General features: G+C 41.0%; 1 protein-coding gene across 3 annotated transcripts in view; it reads right to left on the bottom strand.

The window, feature by feature from the left end:
• mkln1 (muskelin 1, intracellular mediator containing kelch motifs) overlaps positions 1–20,809 on the bottom strand; it is a 156,108-nt gene that overhangs the window by 102,115 nt on the left and 33,184 nt on the right. For all 3 annotated transcript variants that reach the window (XM_070897182.1, XM_070897183.1, XM_070897185.1), the window contains exons 4-7: positions 18,754–18,842; positions 15,615–15,724; positions 9,913–10,105; positions 2,747–2,824 (exon numbers count right to left, since the gene is read on the bottom strand). In XM_070897182.1, the coding sequence (XP_070753283.1) occupies positions 2,747–2,824; positions 9,913–10,105; positions 15,615–15,724; positions 18,754–18,842 (470 nt within the window). The remainder of the gene's footprint in view (positions 1–2,746; positions 2,825–9,912; positions 10,106–15,614; positions 15,725–18,753; positions 18,843–20,809) is intronic.

Here is a 20,809-nt window from a genome sequence, read left to right as displayed (position 1 = left end):
ACCTTTAACAGAGACTGTAGGTCCAGTATTGGACTCTTCAGTCACCTGAGAACTCATTTTTAGTGTGAAAGCAAGTCATCCTCGACTCCAAAGGACTGCCGATGATGACGACTTACCGAAGCATTATATATTTGCCAGTAGAGTTCTAAAGGATGTTTCCTCGGAGCACAAACAGTTCTTAGGTGCAACACTGGGCTCCCTACATGACAATTTTAAAACAAAATCAACTTCTGTACTTACATTCTCACATGGACAAGAAGGTGGCAGATGGAGTGTTATATGAGGAAATGTGAGGTTAATCATTTTGGTAGGAGGAATAGAAAAACAGAATATCTTTTTAATTGTTGAGAAACTATTAAATTTTGGACTTGAGAGAGATTTGGGCATCCTCGTACAAAAAACACAAAGTTAGCATGCAGATACAGCAAGCAATTAGGAAGGCAAATGGCATGTTGGCCTTTATTCGAAGGGGGTTGGAGTACAAGAATAAGGAAGTCTGACAATTGTACAGGGCTTTGGTGAGACCACACCTGAAGTACTGTGCACTGTTTCGGTCTCTATCCGAGAAAGGACATACATGTCTTAGAGGCAGTAGAATGAAGGTTCACTGGAGTGATCCCTGGGATGAGAGGGTTGCGTTTTGAGGAGAGATCGAGTAGATTGGGCCTATACTCGGGAGTTTAGAAGAATGAGAGGTGATCTCATTGAAACATACAAGATTCCGAGGGGGATTGACAGGGTAGATTCTGAGAGGTTGCTTCCCCTAGCTGGAGATTCTGCAACAAGGGGGAACCAGGATAAGGGGTTAACCATTTAAGGCTGAGAGGAGAAATGTCTTCACTCAGGGGTTGTGAATCTTTTGAATTCTCTACCCCAAAGGGCTGTGGATGCTGAGTCGGTGAGTGTATTCAAGGCTGAGATAGCTAGATTTTTAGATTCTAGGGGAAATCGAGGGACATGGAGATCTGGCAGCAAAGTGGAGTTGAAGTCGAAGATCAGACCTGATTTTATTGAATGGTGGAGCAGGCTCCAAGAGTCAGATGGCCTACTCCTGCTCCTGATTCTCATGTTCTTGTGCACATGCTCAGTCAGGGTCTGCTCACATTAAAATAATTGGGTGGGGGTAAAAATCAACCACACCAGTGAACAGAATTTACTCAACCTCTACATGCTAAACACTTTCATAAGAGACCAAGCAAGCACCAAGCTCAATTACTGTGTGGAGCTACCCCCATTATAGTTGTAAAGCAACAACTCTCAACATTGGTTAACACGTGAACCTTTGAAAACAATTTAAATTAAGGGAGTGAAGCACATGAAATTTTCATTTCATATAATGCTGTTTGTGAGAAGGAGTTTTATCTTATGAGAGGTTAAACTAAAGATCTGTCTGCCCATTCCAGTGAATGTTAAAGATCTGACGGTACTATTTAAAAATGGAGTGGGGGCGGGGCGGGGCAGTGCTCCTCCTTGAGCCAATGCCACCAAAAACAGCTACACTCGTCATTTATTTCCTTGCTGTTTGTGAGAACTCACGCTGTGTAAGATAACTGCTGTGTTTGCTTATGGAGACAGTCACTGCAGTTCAAAGTAGCTCATTATGTGCCAATTGCTTTAAGAAGCTTCTCAGAGATGTGATGAGACATAGGATTTGTAAATGCACGCCTTTTGATTTGGTGGCATAGCATCATCATCATAGGCAGCCCCTCAGAATCGAGGAAGACTTGTTTCCACTCCCAAAGTGAGTTCTTTGGTGCATCAACAGTCCAATAAGAGAGCCACAGACCCTGTTACAGGTGGGACAGACTTTCATCAAGGGAAGGGGTGGGAGGGGCTGCTTTGTCACGCGCTCCTTCCGCTGCCTGCGCTTGACTCCTTCACGCTCTTTGCATTGAGACTCGAAGAGCTCAATGCCCTCCCGGATGTACTTTCTCCACCTCGGGCAGTCTTCGGCCAGGGTCTCCCAGATGTCAGTGGTGATGTCGCACTTTACCAGGGAAGCTTTGAGGGTGTCCTTGTAACGCTTCCACTGCCCACCTGTGACTCGTTTGCCGTGAAGGAGCTCCGCATAAAGCATTTGCTTAGGGAGTCTCGTATCTGGCATGCGAACTATGTGGCATTGTAATATTAGCACTTAAGCCCAGTCTCCACAATAATGCCATTAACACCAGAGCTGCTGCTCAAATATTCATACAGAATACCACTATCATTGCTCTGCTTCACCTGGAAACTCCTTCTTTGTACACAAGTTAAACAAACATAACTTTCTGAACCAGGGTTCTTGGACTCAAACACTGCCAGATGAATTTCTGGAGACATCGGTCCTTCTTCCAGCTGCTCCTTGAGCTTCATCCACTTCACTTGCAAACAATGTTGCCATTAAGCTGCGCAGCTGTCTGTGGGTCCAATGCAGGCTGATCACCAGCTTTTCAATGCGACATTTCCTGCATGCACGAAATTATGAATGGACCACGCAGTCCGTTAAGGGACCATGCACCCAAAGAAGAATTAGGGGGAAACATTGCTTGCTAACAAAATATCTCATGACAGACGAGCTCGTCGAATTAGCACGATTCATTTATACCTTCTTGTTCAGTTTAGCGACTATATCCTCTGAATTTTCATTAAATGTTGTTTGCTCGAATTATAGGGGGAAAATTTAATTTTTCAAATTGATCAAATTCATCATGCCAAAAAACGAAACCATATTTCGAAGATTCATGCAGATTTCTGTAATGTTTCCTACCTTTGCTGCTTTGAGGGATGATCTGAGTCCACCTGGGCTTATATTCCTGTTGACTGATGTACTGATTAAACAAACCATCTGAAATTAAAAGCACACACATTTTTGGATCTGGTTCCACATCGACAAAGCAAATGCTGCTTTTTTGATTTCACATTTTTGACAAACCGTTTTGGCCACTAATCTCTCCTTTATTGGCACCAGGACATTTATCATCGAGTCAGAATACCAAGATCATTTTTGGGAGAGGCTCTCGAATGCCACTAAATTATTTTCACAAGTGGCATATGTGAAACACTGCACTTAATTTGGAATACCAGACCACAAAGTTATAAGATTTTACAGTGCTTAACTGGTCACGAGAGAAGAAAAAAAAAATCAGTAAAGAAAAACAATTTAAATATTTAAAACCAGACAGAAGGAGAAACAAGATAGTGTATAACTTATTTGTTTAGAAGCAAGAGAACACTAAATGGTTTTAATAAAGCACCAACACTGGGAACTCAAGCACCCAATTTAGGTAGCTGATTTGTTCTAAGCACTACCAGGATGCAGAAAATTTAAACCCAGTTAAAGCAATCAAAATGAAAACAAATCTCTCATGTAGCAGGTAATTTTAATATAAATTTACAGTTTAGGACCTGGACTCAAAGGCTTCTCCCATTTTTCCACAGGTTTCTTGGCAAGGAGACAAAGTCTAAAGAACTCTATTATATCGAGCAAGTTACATCAAAATTTCAAATTTCAAGCTGAAATACCCAACTTTACAGGAAAGCAGAAAAACGCTCTCATTGCTGCCTGTAGCTGAAGGGAAATGTTTTCTTTGCTATGATGAGGCACTTCATCTTCATCGGCAAATTTGTTTCCCCAGCCCACCTGAATCGACTATCAATTGTAAACACTGCTTTTGTTGGCAGGTCTAAACTCTTCTGTTTTAAGGCTTCAAAAATAAGGTATTAAAAATATAGAGTTCAAGTAGAAGTGCCTCATTAATGCTGCATGAATGAAAAGCTAAATCTTCATGACTCTTAAAGACATCTTGTTTTTAAACTCAGTTTGCAAGAAACCTAAGGTTTTATTTCTGCACACGGAAGGAAAAAAAATACCAATTCATTTGTGCAGTCAACACCACACTTGAATGATTATGGGAGAAGTTAATCCACGAACACCCTGTCTGGTAAAATAATATATTTTAGATCAAGTTAAATGATAGATTGTTTGTTGATTAAGTAGCATTTCTGCAATATTTTTAATAAGCTCCATTATTCTTTTAGTAAAACTCATGACTGGTTTAGGTGCAAAACTTTCATAATGCTCAGCTCATGCAAATAATATTTCAAAGGCAAGTTGGTTTTTCAATCCACAAGTTAACTTTTTTTTTTAAAACTTCAGCTCGGTAAAAGAGTCACAACTAAAGACTTTTTTGTAACCAAATCTTTCATCACTTGATTAGTCCAATGATTTTATTCTGGCTCTTCAGGTTCAAGAATATTGTTCAGTTGCTAAAGAATTAGTCACAGAGTTAATGGAATGTTATTGATTGGGGTAATGCAACAGATTAAAAATGAAACTTGCATTTCAAGTGATACATAAATGGCAGAATGTAGCTCCATGCTCAGTGACATTGATTAAAAATGTTACATTTTATGCACATTAGAAAGAGAGAAGATGCTCAATTAATTGTTTATCCTTATCTCACTTGTGAGAAAGGTGTTCTTTCATCACAAGTGGTGAAGTCACTGGAACATAATGTGCTTCGCCCGACAAAAAAATGCTATTCAACAGTTACCACCCAGTGTTCTGTTCGTACAAGTCTTCAGGACGGGTGGGGGGGAACAAATAAAATATGCCAACTTTCTCTTACTTCGCATACACTGTATACAACAAAATGGCATGATCAAATATTTACATAACTGACCATGCCCATCAACCTCGCTCACAAAGATGCTCCACGTGTACCTTCTTGAAAACCCCCTAAATAAAGGTGAAGATTAAAACCACAGGGCAGTCTTAGTCTGAAAAAGGCCATGAGCTGAGGTTTTTAAGCTCTGACTTCTGATGTAGATGAAAAATGTTACCAAAGAAACTGTAAACAAGGACATGGCCGTGTGCAAAATGACAATGCACCATGTCGCTACAGTCTCTTTTTTGTGGAGATGCCAATGTTGCAGAATGGAACTTGGACCAGTTGTAAAGTGAGCCATCTTAGGCAGGGTAAATTTAACACTAAGTAAAATAACACTCCACTCAACCTCACTGTGCCATGAGCACCAACCTCTGGCGCGACCATACCATTTATTCTTTCTTCCTCAGTCTCGCTCCCTGCCCTTCACACCACACTCGCATCTTTCATCGTATATCTCACTCTTTCATAATCGAGCACACGCTGCCTGTGAACTGAAACCTGACTTTGCATCTTAAACAATGAATTCTTGCCATTCCAATGTGCTGAAATGGTAAACTTTACCACCACAAACTCCTGATCCTGGACATTAAACACCATTCTAACAGTCTACATGGCTCAGGCTGAAAGCCACAAATCAAGTTCAACAAGAGCAAAACAGCAGATTTGCTGTACAGATTTCACACACTGTCCCGAATTCTTTTCGAACTTGAAATGCAACAAGTGCTGCGGCATTTCTTGCTGTTGAATGATGAAATAGAAATAGATTGATGGAGGAAGACACGTAACAGGAGTTATTTTGGCACACTGCTACTAACAGGTCTCACAGAACTGTTCTATGTTTCTGAGTTTCAGTAATGTTTCCATTACGTCAGGGGCAGGTCATCAAAACAGCATCAATTTAGCAATTTACTTACCCAGGCTGCAAAATATCCACATCCCCAAAATCGCACTGCTTGGGGTCACAATACACAGCAACTTAAGTTTAAATATAAATTAAAGCTGAACTTCATTTTTCTTTTAAATAAATGATTAAAGGGTTCCAGAAGGGTTTTTAGTTCAACAAGCCAGTGCAACACCTTCATTGAATCAAACCAGGTAACTGGATTGGTGATTCTGACTAATCAAATGTTATCAAAGTCAGGTCATGTTCTGATGGGGATTTCAATTATGAAAGATTTGATGCTTAAAATTAAAATATTTAAGGCAGCACAAATAATGCCTCTAGAAATTCCTCTGCCATGAGCAGAAGGAAGAACAGCTAGAAGAAACAAGGAAATGCAACAGATTGGCACAGGCCTCCCAGTGTGCTGCATCATTCTATGATTCTGCATGCTATTTCAGGCATCCAGTGTCAGCAAACATCTCATTAGCTGCTGCGTCGTACGTTGCCGAATAAACCTCCCTCCACTCTACCCAATTTCAGACAACCACTCCTAACGCACCATTCTGACATTGCTCCCGCAAGAATACCAGGGCTGAAGGTTAATTTATGATGGTAGGTTGTATTTCATAAGAACATAAGAAATAGGAACAGGAGTAGGCCATACGGCCCCTCGAGCCTGCTCCACCATTCAATAAGATCATGGCTGATTTGATCATGGACTCGGCTCGACTTCCCTGTCCGCTCCCCATAACCCTTATCGTTTAAGAAAACTGTCTATTTCTGTCTTAAATGTATTCAATGTCCCAGCTTCCACAGCTCTCTGAGGCAGCGAATTCTACAGATTTACAAACCTCAGAAGAAATTTCTCCTCATCTCTGGTTTAAATAGGCAGCCCCTTATTCTAAGATCATGCCCTCTAGTTCTAGTCTCCCCCATCAGTGAAAACATCCTCTCTGCATCCACCTTGTCAAGCCCCCTCATAATCTTATACATTTTGATAAGATCACCTCTCATTCTTCTGAATTCCAATAAGTAGAGAACCAACCTACTCAACCTTTCCTCATAAGTCAAACCCCTCATCCCTGGAATCAACCAAATGAACCTTCTCTGAACTGCCTCCAAAGCAAGTATATCCTTTCATAAATATGGATACCAAAACTGCACGCATTATTCCAGGTGTGACCTCACCAATACCTTATATAGCTGTAGCAATACTTCCCTGCTTTTATACTCCATCCCCTTTGCAATAAAAGCCGAGATACCATTGGCCTTCCTGATCACTTGCTGTACCTGCATACTATCCTTTTGTGTTTCATGCACAAGTACCCCCAGGTCCCGCTGTACTGCGGCACTTGCGATCTTTCTCCATTTAAATAATAACTCGCTCCTTGATTTTTTTCTGCCAAAGTGCATGACCACACACTTCACAACATTATACTCCACCTGCCAATTTTTTGCCCACTCACTTAGCCTGTCTATGTCTTTTGCAGATTTTGCGTGTCCTCCTCACGCTTTGCTTTTCCTCCCATCTTTGTATCATCAGCAAACTTGACTACCTTCTTCCAAGTCATTTAGATTGTAAATAGTTGGGGTCCCAGCACTGATCCCTGCGGCACCCCACTAGTTACTCGTTGTCAACCAGAGAATGAACCATTTATCCCAGATAAAATGATAAAGGGTTTCGATAGGGTAGATGCAGAGATTCTATTTCCTCTGGTGGCGGAATCAGAACAAGGGGGCACAGTCTTAAACTTAGAGCCCGGCCATTCAGTCGTGCAATCAGGAAGCACTTTTTCCACGGAAAGGGTACTGGAAATGTGGAACTATTTCCCCCCAAAAGGCTGTAGCTATTAGGTCAATAGACAGATTCAAGATTGAATATCAAGGGATATGGATCCACGGCAGCTAAATGGGGCTGAGGTACAAATCAACCATGAACCAATTGAATGGTGGAACAGGCTCAAGGTGCTGAATGGTCGACTCTTGTTCTTATGTTCCTACCAGCCTTCCTCTGGTCTGAGTGACATTGCCAATGCTATGCCAATTTGATTCAGTTTATGCTGTGCACCATCCCCGCTGGAAATTGGATAGAAACTATGTTCTTGTCAGTCCCACCTCACTTCACAAAGGGCTTCTCTTTGATGTCCAATAAGAACTGTGCTAAACAGATGATGATAAAAGTCTGAATTCCATTTGATGGCAATTCTCTCCAAATAGCAAATCAAATACAGTGTTGAGAAAGTACAGCACTATTGGAGCCACTGTCTCAACATGAACCTAGTTCTGTTTGGGCGATTGTTAGAGATCCCATGACACAATTCAAAGATGACCATGGCATTCTTCCTATGCTCTGGTTAATATTCCCTTAACCACAACAACCAAAAAGTTAACCAGTTGAGCATTGCATATTCCTGTTTGTAGGATCGAATGTAATCAAAATGGCTGCCACATTCACCTATCCAACGGTGAGATACTTCAATGACTTGATATGGCGCTAAATAAATTAGACGTTTCTATTTTGTGGTCGATGGTATGGATCTTGGATTTCATAATTTCTGAAAGTTTCAAATTCCTTAAAGAAGATGACCACTGTATGATGTAGCCAAGATGTACAGAAGTTCCTCACTGAACAAGAGTCAAAACCACAGCTCAGTTACAGGGTTCGCAGCTGACAATTTCAGAACAGCTAGTGTCAGAATAGATGCTCAAGTCAAAAACAGGAATCAAGCAAGACAAGAGACATTAATGCTAATGATAACCCTGAAATTGGAAAATGAGTTCTTGATCATTTCTGTAGGAACCTCTTAAAAAAAATTGTTCAGGCTTTTTAAGTTGAAATAAGCATCATCAAGATCAGAGGGAGGGGCTAAAGTCATTCTCGAGCAGTTTTTCTGCCATGTTCTGCAGGATATCAGGCCATCTGATCAATCAAACCTCCAATACCCGAACTCTCCCAGTACATCACAACTATGGGCTCAATTTTCCCCAAAGCTGTTTTTTGGTGTACTTGGAGTTACACCGTTTTTTTGGGGGCCCAAGTACGGCAAAAAAAAAATCATCCAAGTTTCCCAGTTTAAATTTTTCATTTTGGCGCCGCCTAACCTGTCATTTAGTTTTGGGGGTGGAGCCCAAGATCTGCGCCAAAATGATGGGTTGCCACGGTAACCAGGGACACACTGCGGGCTGAGGCTGGAAAGTGACACATAAAACAGCCAACTCACAGCAACCTGCATAAGCACATATAGCAACTTACCTCCATTAAATTATCAAAGTGTTCATGACAAAAGTCTATTTTCCCCTCCCCACCAATGCCAGTCCCCATTCCTATCCCAGACCAAATGGCCTCCTGGTCCCCGCTCCCATCCCGGGCCAAATGGGCTCACGGTCCCAGTCCCTGCTCCTATCCCTGGCCAAATAGCCTCCTGGTTCCCGCTCCTATCCCAGGCCAAATGGCCTCCCAATGCCGGTCCCGCTCCTATCCCAGGCCGAACAGCCTTCTCCCCTTCCGGTACCTGCTCCGAACTATGCCCGAAGGGCTTCACCCGCTCCACTCTCTCCTCTCCGCTCCGCTGCTGCTGTCCGGGCCCTGTTAATGCATCTGCTGTGCTGATTTACTGACCTGCACCGATTTTCTTAACTGCACAGAAGGTTTTTGCATAGAGGCCACGTACGCCGTCCAAAGAAAAATTGGAGTATTTCGGAGCTAGCCAAAGTTGCTTAAATGGCCAGAATTGGCACGGGTGGCAGGTTACGTCCCCTATGACACACAAAAAAACTAACCTAAAAAAATCCTAACTATCTGAGTTAAGCTCGCGCACAACTTTGGGGGAAACTTTGATTTTTTAATTTTAGGCCAAAAAACGGCACAAATCACTGGGAAAAATTGAGCCCATATATATTTTGAACATCCGTTTTTATTCAATTTATCCCTGAGTAAATGGATTCTTCCTAGCTGTTCCTAAGAGGGCCAGGCATACTCAAGTTAAGTCTTCAATTAGTCCAACTCACCCCACTTCAGATGGGGAATGAAATCTGAAGGAAAACACAGCCAATGAGATAGACTTTGCCATGTTCACAAAATATATACAGCCATTCACTAAGCCACCCACACTTCCCTCTCATTCGACAAATGGAACTCCATGCAAAGGTTTTAGCTTTGTAATGTCCATCATATATCTGGCATTCTATGTGGGAACAGGGAACACTACCTTGCCTTTAAGCAAAATCTATGTCATTTGTAGACATTGGTCATTTATGTCCACTCTATACTCAACATGCTTGAATGAGGAAGGTGCAAAAGCTGCTTGATTTGCAACTTGATCAATGGCTCTTTATTTTTTTTTTGGACAGGAAAGCATGAGGACAAATGGGAACACTCACCACTGACAGCTTTTTCAATTAGTCCTTCACAAGCAGCAAAGTCACCTTTCAAAACCAGCTTGTCATGCAGTTCGGTTAACATTGGATGTTCCAACGCAATCTTCGTTTTCTTCTGCAGTGACTCAAAGGCCTCAGTGTAGTTGTGCTGGCGAAAGTGTTTCAGGCATAGCCTAATGGCTTCTTGTTCACGGTACTACTGGAACATAAGGAAACAGTGAAAAACATTTTCATGCTGTGAAGTCTTTAGTCTCCGTACTTGCATCACAATCTGCCACGTTCAACAAGTATGAACACTAACCGGTGTCACTGAATCAGTCTACCTTTTGCAACCTTGGAGAAGCGCACATGCAAGGCAGGTCGTATCCAGCTCATTTAACAGCTCTTTATTGTTATACAGGTAGTACTTAGTCACACCTTCGAGAAGATATTGGGCAACTACGGTAAACTCCTAATCGTAAGGGTTGTGGGTTCTGCTTACACAAGAGACCAAAGATGCTGAGCCCGAGAGAATATCTAGAGATCAGATCAGAAATTCATAGCCAGATGAATGGAAATTAAAAATACGTTAAAAAGAAATCTTATCTTTTCGCCCAGGAATTTTCTGGAACATTGGATAGTAATCCAACAGAATAAGGTAGCCCTATGCCAAGTTGCTGCTGGCAATTTATTGTCTGATGAGCACCTGCCCAAAACACGGAGAGATTTGAAAGTAATCCCATCAATTTAAGGTTGGACAACTGTAAACATATCTAGATTGGTGGTTCCTGGGGAAAGGAATGCACTGTTGTCATTTAATCATTTAATTACTCCTGCCTTCCACCCAACACAAACCTTCCCTTTTGTTGTTAGCTCCCTTTCCATGCCCCTGTACTTGCTTAAAACCTTTTTCCCAGTTCTGATGAAAAGCCCATCAAACTGAAATGTTAACTGTTTCTCTTCACAGATGCTGTCTGACCCAATTAGCATTGCCAGCATTTTCTGTTTTTATTTCAGATTTCCAGCATCCGCAGTATTGTGTTTTTATACTATATTTTAAGTGTATGCTTATGTACTATTGCATGCATTATATACTTACTAAACCATCAGCTATTCACAATATATATCAATGATTTAGATGAGAGGACCAAATGTAATATAGCCAAGTTTGCTGATAATACAAAACTAGGTGGGAATATAAGTTGTGGGGAGGATGCAAAGACACTTCAAGGGGATATAGACAGACCAAGTGAGTGGGCAAGAACATGGCAAATGGAATATAATGTGGAGAAATATGAAGTTATCCACTTCGGTAGGAAAAATAGAAAAGCAGACTATTTTTTTTTTTTAAATGGTGAGAGATTGGGAAAAGTTGGTGTTCAAAGGGACCTGGGTGTCATTGTACACAAATCACTGAACATTAACATGCAGGTACAGCAAGCAATTAAGAAAGCAAATGGTATGTTGGCCTTTATTACAAGAGGATTTGAGTGCAAGAGTAAAGCTGTCTTTCTGCAATTATACAGGGCCCTGGTGAGATCACACCTGTTGTGCACAGTTTTGGTCTCCATGCCCAAGGAAGGATTATATTTGCCATGGAGGGAATGCAACAAATGCTCACGAGACTGATTCCTGGGATGGGGGAATTGTCCTAAGAGGAGAAATTGAGTAGACTGGGCCTATATTCTCTAGTGATTAGAAGAATGAGGTGTGATCTCATTGAAACATACAAAATTCTTATAGGGCTTGCAGGGTAGATGCAGGGAGAATGTTTCCCCTAGCTGGGGAGTCTAGAACTAGGGGTCACAGTCTCAGAATAAGGGGTCGGCCATTTAGAACTGAGATGAGGACAAACTTCTTAACTCAGAGCGTGGTGAATCTTTGGAATTCTCTATCCCAGAAGGCTGTGGAGGCTCAGTCTTTGAGTATGTTCAAGACAGAGATTGATAGATTTTTGGATATTAAGTGAATCAAGGGATATGGGGACAGTGCAGGCAAGGGGAGTTGAGGTAGGTGGTCAGCCATGATCGTATTGAATGGCAGAACAGGCTCGGGGGCCGAATGGCCCAATCCTGCTCCTAATTCTTATGTTCTTAGCACTGAAATTACATATTTAGTGCAGTATGGAAATATAGTTTGAGTCATTGCGCTGTGGCACTAACCATCGAATACTCATGTTTGCAACTTTCACGCTTGACTCACAACTTACTCTATCGGCGGCTATTGGATTTACAATTAAAATCTTTAAAAATTTGTATTGATTATGAAAGAAGATTAGCCATAATCTCGGTGAGTGGTGGAGTAGGCTCGAGGGGCCAAATGGCCTACTCCTGCTCCTATTTCTTATGTTCTAAATCTATGAAAACCTGACCTCAATGTTTCAAGAAACTTATTGATTGAGGAATTGAACCTAACAGACTTCTTTGATGAAAGTAGTGCGATTGATGTGTATATTGACTTTCAAAAGGGTTTGACAAAGTACCGCATAATAGACCTCTTAGCAAAATTAAAGCCCATGGGATTAAAGGGATAGTGGCAGCGTAGATACAAAATTGAGTAAGGGACAGAAAGGAGAGAATACTGGTGAACGGTTGTTTTTCAGATTGGAGGGAGCTATACAGTAGTTTTCCCCAGGGGTTGGTATTGGGCCCATTGCTCTTTTTGACATATTAATGACCTGGACCTGGGTAACAGGGCATAATTTCAAAGTTTGCAAATGACACGAAACTGGGAAATGTAGTTAACAATGAGGAGGAATAGACTGGTAAAATGGGCAGACAAACGGCAGATGAAATTTAATGCAGAGAAGTGTGAAGTGTTACATTTTGGTAGGAAGGAGGAGGCGGCGGCAATATAAATTCAATGGAACAATTTAAAAAGGGGGAACTGAGGGACCTGGGGTGTATGTACACAAATCTTTGAAGGTGGCAGGACACGTTGAGAAGGCTGTTAAAAAAGCATATGGGATCCTTGGTTTTATTAATAGAGGGAGATAGTAAAACAGCAAGGAAATTATGAAAAACCTTTAGAAAACACTGGTTCGGTCTCAGCTGGAGTAGTGTGTTCAATTCTGGGTACCACATTTGAGAAAGGATGTCAAGGCCTTGGAGAGGATGCAGAAGAGTGTCACTGGAATGGTACCGGGAATGAGGGACTTCAGTATCTGGAGAGACTGGAGAAGCTGGGGTTGTTCTCCTTAGAGCAGTAAAGGTTAAGAGGAGATTTGATAGTGGTGTTCAAAATCATGAACAGTTTTTAATGGAGTAAATAAGAAACTTTTTCCAGTGGCAGATGGTAACCAGAAAACACAGATTTAAGGCGATTGGCCAAAGAACAAGAGGCAACATTTTTATTTATTTATTCACACAGCGTGTGGTTATGATCTGGAATGCACAGCCTGAAAGGGTGGTGGAAGCATAATCAATTGTAATATTCAAAAGAGAATGGGATAAATACTTGAAGGGGAAAAAAAGGGGAAGAGCAGGCGAGTGGGAGTAATTGGGTCGCTCTACCAGAGAGCCGGCACATGCACAATGGGCCGAATGGCCTCCTTCTGTGCTGCGTCATTCGATGATTGTTAAGTGCAGAGTCATTCCAACCAAGATGCAAAATTTACTGTCGTGATTGAATAAATGTTCATTAGCAAATGCAGAAATAAGAGTTACATCAACTATAATTAAACAGGCCTCGGAATTACGAGGAGGCCGATAAATAATTGCTCTCAACTGCTGTGAACCCACTTTTGGAGTTAAATTCAACTCCCACTCAAACCAGGCCTTTAAACCACGACAAAACACATCAGCTCTCTGCAAACAATGTGACTGCTTCCCCTGCTCTCAGATACGGGTGAATGCTCTCAGCTGAAGAACACTTGAAGTCAGGCTCAGCTCACATCAACATTTTCTGCATTCAATACCTGTGACAGTTAGGTTCTAAAGTCATGTGAACAGATTGCAAGATGGCTAGTCAGCAAAAGTAACATGCTTTGAAAATTATAATTAACTGACAGTTCTATGCAGCTCATCTAGTCGCTCCTGATAAATAAAATATAGTGGCAAGCAGAACAACGGTGGTGCATTTGAGGAGTTCAGGAAATGAGAAGACCATTTAAAACAAAAACAAAAAAGGGAAATCCTGAATCAGTGAAGGGTGCAGGTTGGTGCCCTGCCCAACTCAGTTCTCCATTTGAGCTCCTTCAAGCAAGGAAGTGCTGAGCGGACGGAGACACTGTTTGTTAAAAATTCATTCATGGGATGTGGGCGCTGCCAGCAAGGCCAGCATTTATTGTCTCCCCTTAATTGCCCTCGAGAAGATTGTGGTGAGCCTCCATTTCAGAGCAGTCAAGAGTCAACCACAGTACTGTGGGTCTGGAGTCACATATAGGCCAGACCTGGTATGGACGACAGATTTCCTTCCCTAAAAAGGACATTAGTGAACCAGATGGGCTTTTTAACGACAATTGGCAGTTTCATAGTCACCATTACTGACACTAGCTTTTCAATCCAGATTATATTTAATTAACTTAATTTAAATTCCCTAGCTGCTGTGGTAGGATTTGAACTCACGTCTCCAGATCATTAATCCAGGCCTCTGGATTATTAGTCCAGCAACATAACCACTATGCTACCATACCCATCGAAGGTTTCTTTGGCACCTGTTAGAAGCTATGGAGAGGGGACACAATTTGGGTAAAGCTGATAAATCCATTGTGTTGAATCTAGACAAATAGTAACTATGACTAACTTGAGCTTTTTCAGGTTTCTACTTCGTTCAATCAAATGAAACAACGGCGAACGAAATTAGATTTTGAAACTAGTTGCATTGCCGTTACTTCAAGTTCATTTCTTGATTGAACTGAAATAGAGCACCAAAAAGAGTGAAATTTCTGGTGCAGAAACCTTCATTACATATCGAATTTTAAAACCTGTGCCTTTAACACTTCTTTTTAGAAGCCTGAGATACTCCCATGTAATAACTGCAAACTATTGCCGGAGTACTTAGTAGCCATGTAGTTATATTTCAATGATTACTTCTGAAATTAGAATACTTGGTTCTTGAAAACATGCTTGGCATCATGCATTTAGCTAAGTTTGGTTAAACAGTCCCAATGTCATGAAATTTGCAATTATCAAGTTATTTGGGGGGGGGGGGGGCGGGAATTACATATTTTGGGAGGGTCTTTGTTAAAAAGTGACGTGATGGCTACAGAATTCGGCAGCGCAAAACTATGACTTGACAATGTACATGGAAACTTTCCAAATGCAAAGTAGCTGTTAAGCAAGATATGCATCAATTATCTTTAAAAAAAAATCAGGAATGTTTTAATACATTTGCTAAACATTTTAAATCAGCTTTCAGACACGAATAGCAAACTGAAGTCACATTATAAAAGTCTATCAAATTGCCAGTCTACCATAGGCCCAAAATCTAGACCTTAATGTTTTTTAAATGTAGTTTTGGAGCCAGTTCCTCCAAGCTCCGCATCAACGCTTCACTTCTTAGAAGCGAAGGTTTAGGTTTCACTCGCAATCACTGAAATACATTTAAATTGCATTAAACTCTCCTGTGTGTGCGCTTTCCAAGATGGAGCTGGATACGAAGCTTAGCTCCTGGTCCCTCCAAGCAACACATTTATATCATTAAAAATAAGCTTTAAAATTCAGCGTCAGTGTAACCTTTAAAGTGAAATAAAACATCTTACATAAAATACAATACATTATGCCTACCTTGCTGTACCAATTAAGGCATGGTTGTACAATGTCTGGTTCATCTATCCCATGTAGTTCAACATACCAGATGCTGAAGTTAAAGCTAGGGCCCCAGGACATTAATGGAACTATAAAGAAAAGGGTGGAAAAAAAGTTTCAAGACTGCCTTTGGATATGCCTAAAGTAGCTTTCTATAAACTCAAACAGCCAAACCCATCTTGCACATCACTCCTCATTTAGGAGTAACTACCTGGAAATGGATGGATTCAGATTATCAAGATATATTTATTTGGCAGTTCAGTTGAAATGTAATAAACATGGGATTGAACAGAATAAAGTAGAGGAAAACCAAACCAATATATTCAGTACTGCAAAGCTTCTGAATAGAGCAAAGGTGAATGGCTTAAACATTGTCATTGCAGGAACATTGACAACACCCCTTCGCTCTCAAACCAACGTGGGCCGAAAGAAGGTTTCCCACCACCAGCCCTGCCTGTACAGGCGAGGATTAATGAGGTGCTTTTTATAAATCATCAAAATGTTGTCTCTACCGATCATTGTTGATATTTAGATTTAAAGGAGTTCAGATTTGATGTTCTGAGGCTTGTGCTCTTCAAACAACACTGTACTTCCTCAATGCTTTAATCTAGCTCTGCAACAGATTATTTACAGCAAATGTTCTTCAAAGCGAAGATGACGAATGAATTGAAACCCTTTCTCAAGCATAAAATTTTCTGATCATTAATGACTGGCCAGCACTGTCTATATATCGACTGACAAATATGCCCAACTGGTTTATATCACCCTTTGAGGGTTAATAAAGTCGCAAAACATATTTTTTAATTTGAAGGTTAAAATTACAGTGAGCAATAGCAATAATGAAGTTATAAAATATTAATGCTTGGTGCATTTGCAAAATGCGTTTTAGGGACCAATTCCCATAACCCATTTAAGTCTTGGCCAGTAGCAAACTCAGAGCAACCTCCCGACAGTATTCATAAAACAGAAATGCCAGTAGGAGTAGGCTGCAGAGACAAGACGCTTCATAAAAATGAAAACTGCAAGTTCATACTCCCAGGACTGTCAGACAATCAAATCTACCAGCTGCAATGCAGGCTTAAAAAGTTATAAAGGAACAATTTGATTCCAGAACAGTACTTCTAAATTGGCAGCAACATGTTATTTTGAATTCCTCTACTGAAAAGCACATTCCTTCATGTGATTTTTGCTTTTTTAATCCTCAATTCATATTTCTGTGCTGCAGTGTTACTTTCTGGAAAGTATTTAGAACTATAAATCCTTCTGCACTTTTAATTGAACTTTTGCCCATTGATCTACTCTAATTTACAAATGCTGACACTGGGTTATTAACACTGAAGTGTTACCGTTGCAAATTTGGCTCAGTGCTTATAATAAGAGGGGAACCAACGCAATGGTACTCGAATCGGAAATACAATTTCAAAATTTGCAAATTTGAAGGGTTCACTTCTGTCGCGATGCAATTCAGCCTCATCTCGCTTCACATAGAATATACAACACAAACAGGCCATGCAGCCCAACCTGTCCATGCTGGCATCTATATTCCACTCGAGCCTTTCCCCATCCTTCCTCATTTAACAAAAAGGCATTAACCAGTGTTGCTATTTTTAGTGATTTGTGTATCTGTACCCCCAGATTCCTCTGTCCCTCTACCCCATTTAGACACTTATTTTCCAAGGATTTTGTGGCCATCTCATTCTTCCTACCAAAAATGTGTCACCTCACACCTACATTGACATTCATTTGCCAATTACACACCCCTTCTGCAGGTTTACTGTCTCCCTGTATTTTGTCGTAGTTCTCCTCTGTATTAAATAAACCAGCCCGCACCGCCCCCCCAAAACAAATTTACCATCTGCAAATTTTGAAATTGTATTTCCAATTCGAGTCCAAATTGTTTAGTTAAATAGGAACAACAGTGGTCCCAGCACACGGATCTCTGCAGAACATCACTTCCCACCTTTTGCCAGTCTGAGTAACTACCTTGAACCCCAACTCTGTTTCTGTTTTGCAGCCAGCTTGCCATCCATTCTGCTACTGGTCCCCTGACTCCACAGGTTCTAACCATAGTCATTAGTCTACCTTATTGAAGGTCGTTTGGAAATCCAAGTATATGACGTCTACTGCAACACCCTTATCTTCTAATTCTGTAATTTCTTCAAATACAATAAGATTGGTCAATCATGACCTTGCCTTTTGGAATCCGTGCTGACGACTCCACTATATTTTCAGTTCCGAGATGTTTTTCTATTACATCTTTGAGTAAGAATGTCATTGTCTTCCCTACCACTGACATGAAACTAATTGGTCGATAGTTCCCTGGATTGTTTTTTTATCTTCTTTTAAATATAGGAATTACATTTGCTGTTCACCAGTCCTCTGGCACTCTTTTCCGAATGCATTTTTATACACATGTAATCATACATCTGCTATCTCTTTCCCAACGTTTAATATGGGTGGATGCAATCCATCAGGATCAGGGGTTTTATCTTCCCTTTTAAACAGGAGAAAGTAAAAATGAATTGGGGTTCGTCAACTTGAATATTAGTAGTGCTCTGCCCGGAACAAGTTACTGCAGCAATCCCAAATTACAAAGCATACTTCAACAGCAGAGTTAAACTCAAACTACAACACGACTCCAGAATTCAAAAACCTTCCAAAGCAAAGTGCATTCAACTATTTGAAAACTAAAAATATATATATATTCAAGAAAACAATTATATTGCAGGTTTTCCTTATAAAACATATCCCAGGACCCACTCAACAAAATTGCATCACAACATGACAGCATCCTTGATAAGTAGGTTGCGAGTGCGAGTGCGAGTGACTTGCTTTGCATCACAGCGACAATTTGGGTTTAAAAAAACCCTTAAGAATGAAGTCATGATGCAAGCAGAAATAAGTCGACAAATTGTTTTTTTTGTTTTAAATGCTACCTTCAATAGAAACTTATTGAAATTAGTGACTTTGTTCCATTTAAATGATAAGCCCTTTTTAAACGTTTGCTCAGGGAGGTATATTTACAAAGTCACTATCCCAGGGATGTTCATGCACTTGCCCTGCTCAATTGCTATATGGCTGATTAAAACAAACTAATTCAATCAGTAAGAGATCTCACCTATTTTAATGAAACGACAGGGGAACATCTGATCGTCAATTTTGTGCTTCAAGGTGAAAGTCTCCTTGTTGTAATCATTCTTTAAGCCGCTGTGAATTAAAAGCAGGTTGAGATATCAAGGGATTAACCTCCTCCATTTGAAAACAAGACAGTATTCACAATACAAATAGAAACTGCTGCAAACACACAGCAGGTATGTCATCGAAAAGAGCAGTTTTTCATTTTGGATCATGAACTTTTGCAAGAACCCTGGGGTGGGGACAGGCAAATGACCAAGGATTTCAACCCCAATTACAGTTTCACAACAGGGCTAATCCAACAAACCAAATGTTCGTTATCTGTTCCTATCCCGCTGAATTAATTTCCTCAGCTCGAGTCTATCCTTTTCCCCCTTGTCCAGTCCCTATCCACCTATATCAGTGCGGATTTCAGATTAGTCAGCTCATAGCAACTCCTTTTCACCTTTGACCTCCACTCCCTCTTCATCTCCAACTCTCACCTGGGCAGACTCCACATTCGTCGGCTTCTTCCTTCAAGAAGCCCAACCAGTTTCCATCCATTACCACACTCTTACACTTGGCTCAACTTCCTGCCACCTTAGTGTCAGCTGTGGCTCAGTGGGTAGCACACTCGCCTCCGAGTCAGAAGGTTGTGGATTCAATTCCCACTCGAGACTTGAGCACAAAATCTAGGCTGACATTCCAGTGCAGTGCTGAGGGAGTGCTGCACCGTAGGAGGTGCTGTCTTTCGGATGAGACGTTACACCGAGGTCCTGTCTGCTCTCTCAGGTGGACGTATATGATCCCACAGCGTTATTTCCAAGAAGAGTAGGAGAGTTATTCCCAGTGTCCTGGCCAATATTTATCTCTCAATCAACATAACAAAAACAAATTATCTGGTCACTATTTACATTGCTGTTTGTAGGTGTTTGCTGTGCGCAAATTGGCTGCTGCCTTTCCCACAGTTCTACACTTCAAAATTACTTCATTGGCTGTAAAGCATTTGGAGACATCTGGTGGTCTTGATAGGCGCGATATAAATGCAAGTCTTTCTTCTTTCTTTGTTTAACCGGACTCAATCCCTCCAGAAAGTGTCACCATGGAAACCCATATAGTAGCGAAAGAAACCATTCAGCCCATCGTGCCCGTGACTGCGATTTGAAAAAGAGTTCCCAATTAGTCCCAATGACACTCCCGCCAGTGGAAACAGTTTCTCCCCAACTGCTCTATCAAAGTCCTTCATCATTTTGAACACTTGCGTGCCAACCTTGCATCCCAATTGTGTTTCGAATCCTCCTTGATTTTCTGGTTTCATCTCTGATTTCCACTTTTTCCTTTTGTATTTTATCCAGCATGTTCTGATCTTGGATCTGCAGTATTTGCAGTTTCTTTGAATCCTCGTAATGAAATACATTTTAGTTTACTGGCATTGTTCTTCACTCTAGAACATTACTGACCAATATGCAAATACTGCATGCTTCAATACACTAATCAATGGCTAACGACAGCCTTTGACTTGGTGGTAGCATCCCCACTCGAGTCAGAAGGTGCAGGGTTCAAACCCCACTCCAGACAGCCCTGGCCAGCGGAGATCGGAACTCCAGCTCTAAATTCTGGCTCGACATCCAGCTGCACGCACAATCATGGGTGTGGGAATCGGAGGCCCTGCTTATCTTATGGGTTGTGGAAGCCCATACCCTCCACACCCATCGCCATTATGGTCTGTAGACTGTTAATTAGTCTGAAGATATCCATTACTCCACACCATTCTTGAAGAGAAGAGTAGGTAGATATGAAAAAAAGTAAAACAAACTGGCATGGTTAGTTAATCTAAGAGAAACAAACTTGCATATTTAGAAGCCTTGTCAAGCCTTTAACATCCTGAAGCGCACACGTTCAATTACTTTGAAATGCAGTTACTTATGTAGCCAGCCATTTGCACACAGAATGTCCCACAAACAGCAATAAAATAAATGACCATTTTTGATGGTGTTGCTTAAAAAATGCACTTTTGGCCAGGACACCAAGAACTCTTCAAATAGTACCATGGAGTTTGT

Source organism: Pristiophorus japonicus, chromosome 13 (genome assembly GCF_044704955.1).
Source record: "Pristiophorus japonicus isolate sPriJap1 chromosome 13, sPriJap1.hap1, whole genome shotgun sequence".
Classification (NCBI taxonomy): domain Eukaryota; kingdom Metazoa; phylum Chordata; class Chondrichthyes; family Pristiophoridae; genus Pristiophorus; species Pristiophorus japonicus.
This window is presented reverse-complemented; position numbering and strand designations above follow the sequence as displayed.